This window comes from Palaemon carinicauda, chromosome 22 (genome assembly GCF_036898095.1).
Source record: "Palaemon carinicauda isolate YSFRI2023 chromosome 22, ASM3689809v2, whole genome shotgun sequence".
NCBI classification, from domain to species: domain Eukaryota; kingdom Metazoa; phylum Arthropoda; class Malacostraca; order Decapoda; family Palaemonidae; genus Palaemon; species Palaemon carinicauda.
Window position 1 is genome coordinate 54,130,904 of NC_090746.1, and position 17,884 is coordinate 54,148,787.

At 32.6% G+C, this 17,884-nt stretch overlaps 1 protein-coding gene across 2 annotated transcripts in view; it reads right to left on the minus strand.

The window, feature by feature from the left end:
• Positions 1–325: 325 nt before the first annotated feature.
• Positions 326–17,884, minus strand: part of LOC137616447 (muscle M-line assembly protein unc-89-like) — a 185,177-nt gene continuing 167,618 nt past the window's right edge. For both annotated transcript variants that reach the window (XM_068346200.1, XM_068346201.1), the window contains exon 10: positions 326–1,009. In XM_068346200.1, coding sequence (XP_068202301.1) covers positions 864–1,009 — 146 coding nt within the window. In that variant the 3' untranslated portion in view covers positions 326–863. The remainder of the gene's footprint in view (positions 1,010–17,884) is intronic.

Consider the following 17,884-nt stretch of genomic DNA (forward strand, 5'->3'; position numbering starts at 1 on the left):
AACAAAAAACTAGTCTACTCGCTCTTCCATCATAAAATAGGTCTGATAGAGCTTCCTAACACACCTGACTTAATGTTTTTAGATTTAACACTGTAAAAAATCGACAAAATATAATACAGAAATAAAATTGGCAAAGCGAAAAAAAGTATAAAGTAAATTTCATAACTCATAAAAATCGATTACTGAACTGACTCACATATAGACGTAGTGTGGGATCAAAGATGATAGAATTACTGTATTTTTTTTTTCTTTTTTTTAACGACTGAAAACTTTCCTTTTCTTTTTTGGTGGAAAATCATAAAAGAAGTCTTAAGGGCAATTATAACACTGGTGCCATCAAAATAATAATTGTTTATTGTGTGGAAAGTAAATAACGGTAATTTCTTAAGTTACCAAGGACACTGGTATTCATGCAAGGATGGTTTTCCTAAATAAAACTAAGCATCACTGAAATAAGCACATTTTTTTCTTATCAGGAAAAATGTAAAGAATTTCAACATTAATATGCAGACTTGCATTTCAAGGTAAACCGACACCAACAATAATGACTTAGGTTTGCATTTCATTTAATACTTGAATACTAATATACATGTGTTAATTGTAATTTACTGATAACTAAGTAGTATGCTGTAAAATAATATGTAAAATGTCTTCATGACATGATTTTCATGTTCTACATTCGTCAAAATCCTCGAGACTAAATCGAATAATTTACAAGTACGCATTGTCCAATTTATACAACGCACGTATTTTTTTTTACACACACACTTCCCATAAAAATAGCTTTCACGAAGTTGTACATGTAAAAAACTCCTACTTCGGCTAAAGAAAAAAGTTAGACTGTACAATGGGACTATTTTTCTTCAAGGTTCTCGAAGGCAAGCCTTCTGATGCACAATAAGACGGTCCGGGAAAAAGGTTCTCCCGCACTTGTCGCAAGCGACTAAGGTCTCTAGATGGGACTTCCACGCGGCATCCGCCATGGCTTCGTGGTTGACTTTGCCACTCTCTGCAACGAATAAAAAAGGTCGTTATTACAAGGTTAGAATGGAGTTCTGAGCACCTAGTAGAGCGTGAAAATGCATATCAGATTACCTTCATTATCATCATTACTAGCTAAGTTACAACCCAAGAAGGAAAACAGTGCTGTAGTAGGCTCGCCAAGGCACCAGTCACCCATTAAGATACGACCACAATAGATACTGGGTCATTTGACTGGCCAGACAGTACTATATTGGATTCCTCTGGTTACGGGTAATTTTTCCTTCGCCTACACATACACCGAATAGTCTGGGCTATTCTTTCCACATTCTCCTGTCCTCATACACTTGGCAACGCTGAAATTACCAAAGAGTTCTTCTTCACTTAAGGGGTTAACTACTGCACTCTTAAGCAATGGAAAGCAGCTCTTATATGAGAAGGATAATCCAAACTCTAACCATTGTTCTCTAGACTTGGGCAGTGCCATAACCTCAATACCATGGTCTTCAACTATCTTGGGTTAGAGTTCTCTTGGTTGAGGGTACACTCGGGCTCACTATTCTATGTTTGCGTATTTCCTTTCCTCACTGGGCTATTTTCTCTGCTGGAGACCTTGATCTTATATTGCTTTCACAACTTGGGTTGTAGCTTGGCTAGTAATGATAATAATTATATCATACTCTATGAGTAAAAATTGTAGTTAATGTAGTTCTGAGCACCGATTAGATTAAAAAAAAAGGGCTCATTCGACATCCATTGAAAATATAATGAACAACAATAACAATTGAAGTTAGGAAAAATTAACTTATCGTTAGAAGTCTTATAGTCTAAATTTTGCAGTTCTAAACATATATTAAAATCCAAGCTCCATAATCCGTACCATGAAATATAAATATATATATATATGTATATATATACATATATATATATATATATGTATATATATACATATATATAGATATATATATATATATATATATATATATATATATATATGTATATATATACATATATATATATGTATATATATACATACATATATATATATATATATATATATATATATATATATATATATATATATATATATATATCTATATGTTAATAATTTAACATTAATAAACATTAAAATCTCCCCTACATTTTTTTATTTAGTACCTTACATTAAAGAATTTCATAATTTCTCATGTAAACAACACTTATAGCACATAATGCAAATCAAACAAGTAATGTCAATGGTATATGAGAATTAAAATAGCATTCAGATGTCATTAACCAATTTACAACTATGTAAATAAACAATTTGTTCAACAGGATTTGAAGCAATTTTATGGTAGTGAAGTTGACATTGATAAGATATGCCAATTTGGTTTGCTTGAAGGACAGGCAGTTTGTCAGTTAAGTCGTGGAAATGTCGTTCAGTAACTATTTCAACCGCAGAAAAAAACATACTATTGGTGGAATTTAACATATTTTAGAACTATAAAACTAAAATTATTAGTGAATTCCTAATAATGATGATGAAATAAACATCTATCGCAGATGCAGGTGAAGCAATCGTCTTTAAGGACGCAAGTGATTAACAGATGTCACTTTAAAAAGAAAGAAATACTGAGTCCTCTGTCTTAGAGTAAATCGATAATGAACCGGTAAAAGATATTCAACTTTATGATGTGTGCTTTTAAAAATTTTATGTTGATAATACTAGAATTTTCTCTACTCCATGATCATAAATCTTTTCTCTTCCCTACACCATGATCATAAATCTTTCCTCTTCCCTACACCATGATCATAAATCTTTCCTCTTCCCTACACCATGATCATAAATCTTTTCTCTTCCCTACACCATGATCAAAAATCTTTCCTCTTCCCTACACCATGATCATAAATCTTTTCTCTTCCCTACACCATGATCATAAATCTTTCCTCTTCCCTACACCATGATCATAAATCTTTTCTCTTCCCTACACCATGATCATAAATCTTTTCTCTTCCCTACACCATGATCATAAATCTTTCCTCTTCCCTACACCATGATCATAAATCTTTTCTCTTCCCTACACCATGATCATAAATCTTTCCTCTTCCCTACATCATGATCATAAATCTTTCCTTTTTTCTACTCCAAGATCATAAATATTTCCTTTTCTCTACTTCAAGATCATAAATATTTCCTTTTCTCTACTTCAAGATCATAAATATTTCCTTTTCTCTACTTCAAGATCATAAATATTTCCTTTTCTCTACTTCAAGATCATAAATATTTCCTTTTCTCTACTCCAAGATCATAAATATTTCCTTTTCTCTACTTCAAGATCATAAATATTTCCTTTTCTCTACTTCAAGATCATAAATATTTCCTTTTCTCTACTCCAAGATCATAAATATTTCCTTTTCTCTACTTCAAGATCATAAATATTTCCTTTTCTCTACTTCAAGATCATAAATATTTCCTTTTCTCTACTTCAAGATCATAAATATTTCCTTTTCTCTACTTCAAGATCATAAATCTTTCCTTTTCTCTACTTCAAGATCATAAATATTTCCTTTTCTCTACTTCAAGATCATAAATCTTTCCTTTTCTCTACTCCAAGATCATAAATCTTTCCTCTTCCCTACTCCATGATCATAAATCTTTCCTCTTCCCTACATCATGATCATAAATCTTTCCTTTTTTCTACTCCAAGATCATAAATCTTTCCCTTTCTCTACTTCAAGATCATAAATATTTCCTTTTCTCTACTTCAAGATCATAAATCTTTCCTTTTCTCTACTCCAAGATCATAAATCTTTCCTCTTCCCTACTCCATGATCATAAATCTTTCCTCTTCCCTACATCATGATCATAAATCTTTCCTTTTTTCTACTCCAAGATCATAAATCTTTCCCTTTCTCTACTTCAAGATCATAAATATTTCCTTTTCTCTACTTCAAGATCATAAATATTTCCTTTTCTCTACTTCAAGATCATAAATATTTCCTTTTCTCTACTTCAAGATCATAAATATTTCCTTTTCTCTACTTCAAGATCATAAATATTTCCTTTTCTCTACTTCAAGATCATAAATCTTTCCTTTTCTCTACTTCAAGATCATAAATATTTCCTTTTCTCTACTTCAAGATCATAAATATTTCCTTTTCTCTACTTCAAGATCATAAATCTTTCCTTTTCTCTACTTCAAGATCATAAATATTTCCTTTTCTCTACTTCAAGATCATAAATCTTTCCTTTTCTCTACTCCAAGATCATAAATCTTTCCTCTTCCCTACTCCATGATCATAAATCTTTCCTCTTCCCTACATCATGATCATAAATCTTTCCTTTTTTCTACTCCAAGATCATAAATCTTTCCCTTTCTCTACTTCAAGATCATAAATATTTCCTTTTCTCTACTTCAAGATCATAAATCTTTCCTTTTCTCTACTCCAAGATCATAAATCTTTCCTCTTCCCTACTCCATGATCATAAATCTTTCCTCTTCCCTACATCATGATCATAAATCTTTCCTTTTTTCTACTCCAAGATCATAAATCTTTCCCTTTCTCTACTTCAAGATCATAAATATTTCCTTTTCTCTACTTCAAGATCATAAATATTTCCTTTTCTCTACTTCAAGATCATAAATATTTCCTTTTCTCTACTTCAAGATCATAAATCTTTCCTTTTCTCTACTTCAAGATCATAAATATTTCCTTTTCTCTACTTCAAGATCATAAATCTTTCCTTTTCTCTACTCCAAGATCATAAATCTTTCCTCTTCCCTACTCCATGATCATAAATCTTTTCTCTTCCCTACACCATGATCATAAATCTTTCCTCTTCCCTACATCATGATCATAAATATTTCCTTTTCTCTACTTCAAGATCATAAATATTTCCTTTTCTCTACTTCAAGATCATAAATCTTTCCTTTTCTCTACTCCAAGATCATAAATATTTCCTTTTCTCTACTTCAAGATCATAAATATTTCCTTTTCTCTACTTCAAGATCATAAATCTTTCCCTTTCTCTACTCCAAGATCATAAATATTTCCTTTTCTCTACTTCAAGATCATAAATATTTCCTTTTCTCTACTCCAAGATCATAAATCTTTCCTCTTCCCTACTCCATGATCATAAATCTTTCCTTTTCTCTACTCCAAGATCATAAATCTTTCCTTTTCTCTACTCCAAGATCATAAATCTTTGCTCTTCCCTACTCCATGATCATAAATCTTTCCTTTTCTCTACTCCAAGATCATAAATATTTCCTTTTCTCTACTTCAAGATCATAAATCTTTCCTTTTCTCTACTCCAAGATCATAAATATTTCCTTTTCTCTACTTCAAGATCATAAATCTTTCCTTTTCTCTACTCCAAGATCATAAATCTTTCCTCTTCCCTACTCCATGATCATAAATCTTTCCTTTTCTCTACTCCAAGATCATAAATATTTCCTTTTCTCTACTTCAAGATCATAAATCTTTCCTTTTCTCTACTCCAAGATCATAAATATTTCCTTTTCTCTACTTCAAGATCATAAATCTTTCCTTTTCTCTACTCCAAGATCATAAATCTTTCCTCTTCCCTACTCCATGATCATAAATCTTTCCTTTTCTCTACTCCAAGATCATAAATCTTTCCTTTTCTCTACTCCAAGATCATAAATCTTTGCTCTTCCCTACTCCATGATCATAAATCTTTCCTTTTCTCTACTCCAAGATCATAAATATTTCCTTTTCTCTACTTCAAGATCATAAATCTTTCCTTTTCTCTACTCCAAGATCATAAATCTTTGCTCTTCCCTACTCCATGATCATAAATCTTTCCTTTTCTCTACTCCAAGATCATAAATATTTCCTTTTCTCTACTTCAAGATCATAAATCTTTCCTTTTCTCTACTCCAAGATCATAAATATTTCCTTTTCTCTACTTCAAGATCATAAATCTTTCCTTTTCTCTACTCCAAGATCATAAATCTTTCCTCTTCCCTACTCCATGATCATAAATCTTTCCTTTTCTCTACTCCAAGATCATAAATCTTTCCTTTTCTCTACTCCAAGATCATAAATATTTCCTTTTCTCTACTTCAAGATCATAAATCTTTCCTTTTCTCTACTCCAAGATCATAAATATTTCCTTTTCTCTACTTCAAGATCATAAATCTTTCCTTTTCTCTACTCCAAGATCATAAATCTTTCCTTTTCTCTACTCCAAGATCATAAATCTTTGCTCTTCCCTACTCCATGATCATAAATCTTTCCTTTTCTCTACTCCAAGATCATAAATCTTTCCTTTTCTCTACTCCAAGATCATAAATCTTTCCTTTTCTCTACTCCAAGATCATAAATCTTTCCTCTTCCCTACTCCATGATCATAAATCTTTCCTTTTCTCTACTCCAAGATCATAAATCTTTCCTTTTCTCTACTCCAAGATCATAAATCTTTCCTCTTCCCTACTCCATGATCATAAATATTTCCTTTTCTCTACTTCAAGATCATAAATCTTTCCTTTTCTCTACTCCAAGATCATAAATCTTTCCTCTTCCCTACTCCATGATCATAAATCTTTTCTCTTCCCTACACCATGATCATAAATCTTTCCTCTTCCCTACACCATGATCATAAATCTTTCCTCTTCCCTACACCATGATCATAAATCTTTCCTCTTCCCTACACCATGATCATAAATCTTTCCTTTTTTCTACTCCAAGATCATAAATCTTTCCCTTTCTCTACTCCAAGATCATAAATCTTTCCTTTTCTCTACTTCAAGATCATAAATCTTTCCTTTTCTCTACTCCAAGATCATAAATCTTTCCTCTTCCCTACTCCATGATCATAAATCTTTCCTTTTCTCTACTCCAAGATCATAAATCTTTCCTTTTCTCTACTTCAAGATCATAAATCTTTCCTTTTCTCTACTCCAAGATCATAAATCTTTCCTCTTCCCTACTCCATGATCATAAATCTTTCCTTTTCTCTACTTCAAGATCATAAATCTTCCCTTTTCTTTATTCCCAGATCATAAATCTTTTCTTTTCTCTACTCCATGATCATAAATCTTTCCTTTTCTCTACTCCAAGATCATAAATCTTTCCTCTTCCCTACTCCAAGATCATAAATCTTTCCTTTTCTCTACTTCAAGATCATAAATCTTCCCTTTTCTTTATTCCCAGATCATAAATCTTTTCTTTTCTCTACTCCATGATCATAAATCTTTCCTCTTCCCTACTCCAAGATCATAAATCTTTCCTCTTCCCTACTCCATGATCATACATCTTTCCTTTTCTCTACTTCAAGATCATACATCCTTCTTTTTCTCTACTCCAAGATCATAAATCTTTCCCTTTCTCTACTCCAAGATCATAAATCTTTCCCTTTCTCTGCTTCAAGATCATACATCTTTCCTTTTCTCTACTCCAAGATCATAAATCTTTCCTCTTCCCTACTCCATGATCATAAATCTTTCCTTTTCTCTAATTCAAGATCATACATCTTTCCCTTTCTCTACTCCAAGATCATAAATCTTTCCTTTTCTCTACATCAAGATCATACATATTTCCTTTTCTATACTCCAAGATCATAAATCTTTCCTCTTCCCTACTCCATGATCATACATCTTTCCTTTTCTCTACTTCAAGATCATACATCTTTCCTTTTCTCTACTCCAAGATCATACATCTTTCCCTTTCTCTACTCCAAGATCATAAATCTTTCCTTTTCTCTACTCCAAGATCATAAATCTTTCCTCTTCCCTACTCCATGATCATACATCTTTCCTTTTCTCTACTTCAAGATCATACATCTTTCCTTTTCTCTACTCCAAGATCATAAATCTTTCCCTTTCTCTACTCCAAGATCATAAATCTTTCCTTTTCTCTACTCCAAGATCATAAATCTTTCCTCTTCCCTACTCCATGATCATACATCTTTCCTTTTCTCTACTTCAAGATCATACATCTTTCCTTTTCTCTACTCCAAGATTATAAATCTTTCCTTTTCTCTACTCCATGATCATAAATCTTTCCTTTTCTCTACTTCAAGATCATAAATCTTTCCTTTTCTCTACTCCAAGATCATAAATCTTTCCTTTTCTCTACATCAAGATCATACATATTTCCTTTTCTATACTCCAAGATCATAAATCTTTCCTCTTCCCTACTCCATGATCATATATCTTTCCTTTTCTCTACTTCAAGATCATACATCTTTCCTTTTCTCTACTCCAACATCATAAATCTTTCCTTTTCTCTACTCCATGATCATACATCTTTCCTTTTCTCTACTTCAAGATCATACATCTTTCCTTTTCTCTACTCCAAGATCATAAATCTTTCCCTTTCTCTACTCCAAGATCATAAATCTTTCCCTTTTCTCTACTCCATGATCATACATCTTTCCTTTTCTCTACTTCAAGATCATACATCTTTCCTTTTCTCTACTCCATGATCATACATCTTTCCTTTTCTCTACTCCAAGATCATACATCTTTCCTTTTCTCTACTCCATGATCATACATCTTTCCCTTTCTCTACTCCAAGATCATAAATCTTTCCTTTTCCCTACTCCATGATCATGAATCTTTTCTTTTCTCTACTCCAAGATCATACATCTTTCCCTTTCTCTACTCCAAGATCATAAATCTTTCCTTTTCCCTACTCCATGATCATGAATCTTTTCTTTTCTCTACTCCAAGATCATAAATCTTTCCCTTTCTCTACTCCAAGATCATAAATCTTTCCCTTTCTCTACTCCAAGATCATAAATCTTTCCCTTTTCTCTACTCCATGATCATACATCTTTCCTTTTCTCTACTTCAAGATCATACATCTTTCCTTTTCTCTACTCCATGATCATACATCTTTCCTTTTCTCTACTCCAAGATCATACATCTTTCCTTTTCTCTACTCCATGATCATACATCTTTCCTTTTCTCTACTTCAAGATCATACATCTTTCCTTTTCTATACTCCAAGATCATAAATCTTTACTTTTCTCTACTTCAATATCATAAATCTTTTTTTTTCTCTAATCCAAGATCATAAATCTTTCCTTTTCTCTACTTCAGGATCACACATCTTTTCTTTTCTCTACTCCAAGATCATAAATCTTTCCCTTTCTCTACTCCAAGATCATAAATCTTTCCCTTTCTCTACTCCAAGATCATAATCTTTCCTTTTCTCTACTCCAAGATCATAAATCTTTCCCTTTCTCTACTCCAAGATCATAAATCTTTCCCTTTCTCTACTCCAAGATCATAAATCTTTCCCTTTCTCTACTCCAAGATCATAAATCTTTCCCTTTCTCTACTCCAAGATCATAAATCTTTCCCTTTCTCTACTCCAAGATCATACATCTTTCCCTTTCTCTACTCCAAGATCATAAATCTTTCCCTTTCTCTACTCCAAGATCATACATCTTTCCCTTTCTCTACTCCAAGATCATAAATCTTTCCCTTTCTCTACTCCAAGATCATAAATCTTTCCCTTTCTCTACTCCAAGATCATAAATCTTTCCCTTTCTCTACTCCAAGATCATACATCTTTCCCTTTCTCTACTCCAAGATCATAAATCTTTCCTTTTCCCTACTCCATGATCATGAATCTTTTCTTTTCTCTACTCCAAGATCATAAATCTTTCCCTTTCTCTACTCCAAGATCATAAATCTTTCCCTTTCTCTACTCCAAGATCATAAATCTTTCCCTTTCTCTACTCCAAGATCATAAATCTTTCCCTTTCTCTACTCCAAGATCATAAATCTTTCCCTTTCTCTACTCCAAGATCATAAATCTTTCCCTTTCTCTACTCCAAGATCATACATCTTTCCCTTTCTCTACTCCAAGATCATAAATCTTTCCTTTTCCCTACTCCATGATCATGAATCTTTTCTTTTCTCTACTCCAAGATCATAAATCTTTCCTTTTCTCTACTCCAAGATCATAAATCTTTCCCTTTCTCTACTCCAAGATCATAAATCTTTCCTTTTCCCTACTCCATGATCATGAATCTTTTCTTTTCTCTACTCCAAGATCATAAATCTTTCCCTTTCTCTACTCCAAGATCATAAATCTTTCCCTTTCTCTACTCCAAGATCATAAATCTTTCCCTTTCTCTACTCCAAGATCATAAATCTTTCCCTTTCTCTACTCCAAGATCATAAATCTTTCCCTTTCTCTACTCCAAGATCATACATCTTTCCCTTTCTCTACTCCAAGATCATAAATCTTTCCTTTTCCCTACTCCATGATCATGAATCTTTTCTTTTCTCTACTCCAAGATCATAAATCTTTCCCTTTCTCTACTCCAAGATCATAAATCTTTCCCTTTCTCTACTCCAAGATCATAAATCTTTCCCTTTCTCTACTCCAAGATCATAAATCTTTCCCTTTCTCTACTCCAAGATCATAAATCTTTCCCTTTCTCTACTCCAAGATCATACATCTTTCCCTTTCTCTACTCCAAGATCATAAATCTTTCCTTTTCCCTACTCCATGATCATGAATCTTTTCTTTTCTCTACTCCAAGATCATAAATCTTTCCTTTTCTCTACTCCAAGATCATAAATCTTTCCCTTTCTCTACTCCAAGATCATAAATCTTTCCTTTTCCCTACTCCATGATCATGAATCTTTTCTTTTCTCTACTCCAAGATCATAAATCTTTCCCTTTCTCTACTCCAAGATCATAAATCTTTCCCTTTCTCTACTCCAAGATCATAAATCTTTCCCTTTCTCTACTCCAAGATCATAAATCTTTCCCTTTCTCTACTCCAAGATCATAAATCTTTCCCTTTCTCTACTCCAAGATCATAAATCTTTCCCTTTCTCTACTCCAAGATCATAAATCTTTCCTTTTCTCTACTTCAAGATCATAAATCTTTTCTTTTCTCTACTCCATGATCATGAATCTTTTCTTTTCTCTACTCCAAGATCATAAATCTTTCCTTTCCTCTACTCCATGATCATAAATCTTTCCTCTTCCCTACTCCATGATCATAAATCTTTCCTTTTCTCTAATTCAAGATCATACATATTTCCTTTTCTCTACTCCAAGATCATAAATCTTTCCTCTTCCCTACTCCATGATCATAAATCTTTCCTTTTCTCTACTTCAAGATCATAAATCTTTCCTTTTCTCTACTCCAAGATCATAAATCTTTCCTCTTCCCTACTCCATGATCATAAATCTTTCCTTTCCTCTACATCAAGATCATACATATTTCCTTTTCTCTACTCCAAGATCATAAATCTTTCCTCTTCCCTACTCCATGATCATAAATCTTTCCTTTTCTCTACTTCAAGATCATAAATCTTTCCTTTTCTCTACTCCAAGATCATAAATCTTTCCCTTTCTCTACTCCAAGATCATAAATCTTTCCTTTTCCCTACTCCATGATCATGAATCTTTTCTTTTCTCTACTCCAAGATCATAAATCTTTCCCTTTCTCTACTCCAAGATCATAAATCTTTCCCTTTCTCTACTCCAAGATCATAAATCTTTCCCTTTCTCTACTCCAAGATCATAATCTTTCCTTTTCTCTACTCCAAGATCATAAATCTTTCCTTTTCCCTACTCCATGATCATGAATCTTTTCTTTTCTCTACTCCAAGATCATACATCTTTCCCTTTCTCTACTCCAAGATCATAAATCTTTCCTTTTCCCTACTCCATGATCATGAATCTTTTCTTTTCTCTACTCCAAGATCATAAATCTTTCCCTTTCTCTACTCCAAGATCATAAATCTTTCCCTTTCTCTACTCCAAGATCATAAATCTTTCCCTTTTCTCTACTCCATGATCATACATCTTTCCTTTTCTCTACTTCAAGATCATACATCTTTCCTTTTCTCTACTCCATGATCATACATCTTTCCTTTTCTCTACTCCAAGATCATACATCTTTCCTTTTCTCTACTCCATGATCATACATCTTTCCTTTTCTCTACTTCAAGATCATAAATCTTTACTTTTCTCTACTTCAATATCATAAATCTTTCTTTTTCTCTAATCCAAGATCATAAATCTTTCCTTTTCTCTACTTCAGGATCACACATCTTTCCTTTTCTCTACTCCAAGATCATAAATCTTTACTTTTCTCTACTTCAATATCATAAATCTTTCTTTTTCTCTAATCCAAGATCATAAATCTTTCCTTTTCTCTACTTCAGGATCACACATCTTTCCTTTTCTCTACTCCAAGATCATAAATCTTTCCCTTTCTCTACTCCAAGATCATAAATCTTTCCCTTTCTCTACTCCAAGATCATAATCTTTCCTTTTCTCTACTCCAAGATCATAAATCTTTCCTTTTCCCTACTCCATGATCATGAATCTTTTCTTTTCTCTACTCCAAGATCATACATCTTTCCCTTTCTCTACTCCAAGATCATAAATCTTTCCCTTTCTCTACTCCAAGATCATAAATCTTTCCTTTTCTCTACTTCAAGATCATAAATCTTTTCTTTTCTCTACTCCATGATCATGAATCTTTTCTTTTCTCTACTCCAAGATCATAAATCTTTCCTTTCCTCTACTCCATGATCATAAATCTTTCCTCTTCCCTACTCCATGATCATAAATCTTTCCTTTTCTCTAATTCAAGATCATACATATTTCCTTTTCTCTACTCCAAGATCATAAATCTTTCCTCTTCCCTACTCCATGATCATAAATCTTCCCTTTTCTCTACTTCAAGATCATAAATCTTTCCTTTTCTCTACTCCAAGATCATAAATCTTTCCTCTTCCCTACTCCATGATCATAAATCTTTCCTTTTCTCTACATCAAGATCATACATATTTCCTTTTCTCTACTCCAAGATCATAAATCTTTCCTCTTCCCTACTCCATGATCATAAATCTTTCCTTTTCTCTACTTCAAGATCATAAATCTTTCCTTTTCTCTACTCCAAGATCATAAATCTTTCCTCTTCCCTACTCCATGATCATAAATCTTTCCTTTTCTCTAATTCAAGATCATACATCTTTCCCTTTCTCTACTCCAAGATCATAAATCTTTCCCTTTCTCTACTCCAAGATCATAAATCTTTCCTTTCCTCTACTCTAAGATCATAAATCTTTCCTCTTCCCTACTCCATGATCATACATCTTTCCTTTTCTATACTCCAAGATCATAAATCTTTCCTCTTCCCTACTCCATGACATGAATCTTTCCTTTTCTCTACTTCAATATCATACATCTTTCCTTTTCTCTACTGCAAGATCATAAATCTTTCCCTTTCTCTCCTCCAAGATCATAAATCTTTCCCTTTCTCTACTCCAAGATCATAAATCTTTCCTTTTCTCTACTCCAAGATCATAATTCTTTCCCTTTCTCTACTCCAAGATCATAAATCTTTCCTTTCCTCTACTCCAAGATCATAAATCTTTCCTCTTCCCTACTCCATGATCATACATCTTTCCTTTTCTATACTCCAAGATCATAAATCTTTGCTCTTCCCTACTCCATGATCATAAATATTTCCTTTTCTCTACTTCAATATCATACATCTTTCCTTTTCTCTACTCCAATATCATAAATCTTTCCCTTTCTCTACTCCAAGATCATAAATCTTTCCCTTTCTCTACTCCAAGATCATAAATCTTTCCCTTTCTCTACTCCAAGATCATAAATCTTTCCCTTTCTCTACTCCAAGATCATAAATCTTTCCCTTTCTCTACTCCAAGATCATAAATCTTTCCTTTCCTCTACTCCAAGATCATAAATCTTTCCTCTTCCCTACTCCATGATCATACATCTTTCCTTTTCTATACTCCAAGATCATAAATCTTTGCTCTTCCCTACTCCATGATCATAAATATTTCCTTTTCTCTACTTCAATATCATACATCTTTCCTTTTCTATACTCCAAGATCATAAATCTTTGCTCTTCCCTACTCCATGATCATAAATATTTCCTTTTCTCTACTTCAATATCATACATCTTTCCTTTTCTCTACTCCAAGATCATAAATCTTTCCCTTTCTCTCCTCCAAGATCATAAATCTTTCCCTTTCTCTACTCCAAGATCATAAAACTTTCCTTTTCTCTACTCCAAGATCATAAATCTTTCCCTTTCTCTACTCCAAGATCATAAATCTTTCCTTTCCTCTACTCCAAGATCATAAATCTTTCCTCTTCCCTACTCCATGATCATAAATATTTCCTTTTCTCTACTTCAAGATCATAAATCTTTCCTTTTCTCTACTTCAAGATCATAAATATTTCCTTTTCTCTACTTCAAGATCATAAATCTTTCCTTTTCTCTACTTCAAGATCATAAATATTTCCTTTTCTCTACTTCAATATCATACATCTTTCCTTTTCTATACTCCAAGATCATAAATCTTTGCTCTTCCCTACTCCATGATCATAAATATTTCCTTTTCTCTACTTCAATATCATACATCTTTCCTTTTCTCTACTCCAAGATCATAAATCTTTCCCTTTCTCTCCTCCAAGATCATAAATCTTTCCCTTTCTCTACTCCAAGATCATAAAACTTTCCTTTTCTCTACTCCAAGATCATAAATCTTTCCCTTTCTCTACTCCAAGATCATAAATCTTTCCTTTCCTCTACTCCAAGATCATAAATCTTTCCTCTTCCCTACTCCATGATCATACATCTTTCCTTTGCTATACTCCAAGATCATAAATCTTTCCTCTTCCCTACTCCATGATCATACATCTTTCCTTTTCTCTACTCCAAGATCATAAATCTTTCCCTTTCTCTACTCCAAGATCATGAATCTTTCCTTTTCTTTAATCCAAGATCATAAATCTTTCCTTTCCTCTACTCCAATATCATAAATCTTTCCTTTCCTCTACTCCAATATCATAAATCTTTCCTTTTCTTTACTCCAAGATCATAAATCTTTCCTTTCCTCTACTCCAATATCATAAATCTTTCCTTTTCTCTACTCCAAGATCATAAAACCTTCCTTTTCTCTACACAAAGGTCATAAATTTTTCATTTTCTTTACTCCAAGATCATAAAGCTTTTCTTTTCTTCACTCCAAGATCGTAAATCTTTCCTTTCCTCTACTCCAATATTATAAATCTTTCCTTTTCTTTATTCCAATATCAAAAATCTTTCCTTTTCTCTACTCCAATGTCATAAATTTTTCCTTTACTCTACTCCAATATCATAATTCATTCCTTTTCTTTACTCCAATATCATAAATCTTTCATTTTCTTTACTCCAAGATCATATATCTTTTCTTTACTCTACTTCAATATCATCATTCTTTTATTTTTCTTTACTCCAATATCATAAATTTTTTCTTTTCTCTACTCCAAGACCATAAATATTTCCTTTACTCGACTCCAATATCATAAATCTTTCCTTTCCTCTACTCCAAGATCATGAATCTTTCCTTTTCTCTACTCCAATATTATAAATCTTTCCTTTTCTTAATTCCAATATCACAAATCTTTCCTTTTCTCTACTCCAAGACCATAAATATTTCCTTTACTCTACTCCAATATCATAAATCTTTCCTTTCCTCTACTCCAAGATCATGAATCTTTCCTTTTCTCTACTCCAATATCATAAATCTTTCCTTTCCTCTACTCCAAGATCAGTAATCTTTCCTTTTCTCTACTCCAATATCATAAATCTTTCCTTTTCTTTACTCCAATATCATAAATCTTTCATTTTTTTTACTCTAAGATCATAAATCTTTCCTTTCCTCTACTCCAATATCATAAATCTTTCATTTTCTCTACTTCAAGATCATAAATCTTTCCTTTCCTCTACTCCAATATCATAAATCTTTCCTTTTCTTTACTCCAATATCATAAATCTTTCCTTTTCTCTACTCCAAGATCATAAATCTTTTCTTTCCTCTACTCCAAGATCATAAATCTTTCTTTTTCTCTACTCCAAGATCATAAATCTTTCCTTTTCTCTACTCCAATATCATGATTTTTTCCTTTTTTTACTCCAAGATCATAAATATTTCTTTTTCTGTACTCCAAGATCATAAATCTTTCCTTTCCTCTACTCCAATATCATAAATCTTTCCTTTCCTCTACTCCAAGATCATAAATCTTTGCTTTTCTCTACTCCAAGGTCATAAATCTTTCCTTTCCTCTCCTCCAAGATCATAAATATTTCCTTTCCTCTACTCCAGTATCATAAATCTTTCCTTTTCTCTTCCACAATATCACAAATCTTCCCTTTTCTCTACTCCAAGATCATAAATCTTTCCTTTCCTCTACTCCCATATCATAAATCTTTCCTCTCCTCTGCTCCAAGATCATAAATCTTTCCTTTCCTCTACTCCAATATCATAAACCTTTCCTTTCCTCTAAACCAAGATCATAAATCTTACCTTTCCTCTTCTCCAAGATCATAAATCTTTCCTTTTCTCTACTCAAATATCATAAATCTTTCCTTTCCTCTACTCCAATATCATAAACCTTTCCTTTCCTCTAAACCAAGATCATAAATCTTACCTTTCCTCTACTCCAGGATCATAAATCTTTGCTTTTCTCTACTCCAATATCATAAATCTTTCCTTTCCTCTACTCCAAGATCATAAATCTTTCATTTTTTTCTACGCCAAGATCATAAATCTTTCCTTTACTCTACTCCAAGATCATAAATCTTTCCTTTTCTCTATTCCAATATCATAAATCTTTCCTTTCCTCTACTCTAAGATCATAAATCTTTCCTTTCCTCTACTCCAAGATCATAAATCATTCCTTTTCTCTACTCCAAGATCATAAATCTTTCCTTTTCTCTACTCCAATATCATAAATCTTTCCTTTCCTCTACTTCAGGATCATAAATCTTTGCTTTTCTCTACTCCAAGATCATAAATCTTTCCTTTCCTCTACTCCACGATCATATATCTTTCCTTCTCTCTACTCCAAGATCATAAATCTTTCCTTTTCCCTACTCCAAGATCATAAATCTTTCCTTTCCTCTACTCCAAGATCATAAATCTTTCCTTTTCTCTACTCCAATATCATAAATCTTTCCTTTCTTCTACTCCAAGATCATAAATCTTTGCTTTTCTCTACTTCAATATCATAAATCTTTCCTTTCCTCTACTCCAAGATCATAAATCTTTCCTTTTCTCTACTCTAAGATCATATATCTTTCCTTTTCTCTACTCCAAGATCATAAATCTTTCCTTTCCTCAACTCCAAGATCATATATCTTTCCTTTTCTCTACTCCAAGATAAAAAAATCTTTCCTTTTCCCTACTCCAAGATCATAAATCTTTCCTTTCCTCTACTCCAAGATCATAAATCTTTCCTTTTCTCTACTCTAAGATCATATATCTTTCCTTTTCTCTACTCCAAGATCATAAATCTTTCCTTTCCTCAACTCCAAGATCATATATCTTTCCTTTTCTCTACTCCAAGATCATAAAACTTTGCTTTTCTCTACTCCAATATCATAAATCTTTCCTTTACTCTACTCCAAGATCATAAATCTTTCCTTTTCTCTACTCCATGATCATAAATCTTTCCTTTCCTCTACTCCAAGATCATAAATCTTCCCTTTTTTTAGTTCAAGATCATAAATCTTTCCTTTTCTCTACTCCATGATCATAAATCTTTCCTTTCCTCTACTCCAAGATCATAAATCTTTCCTTTTCTCTACTCCAAGTCATAAATCTTTCCTTTTCTCTACTCCAAGATCATAAATCTTTCCTTTCTTCTACTCCAATATCATAAAACATTCCTTTCCTCTACTCCAAGATCATAAATCTTTCCTTTCCTCTACTCCAATATCATAAATCTTTCTTTTCCTCTACTCCAGTCATAAATCTTTCCTTTTCTCTACTCCAATATCATAAGTCTTTCCTTTCCTCTACTTCAAGATCATAAATCTTTCCTTTTCTCTGCTCCAAGATCATAAATCTTTCCTTTCCTCTACTCCAAGATCATAAATCTTTCCTTTCCT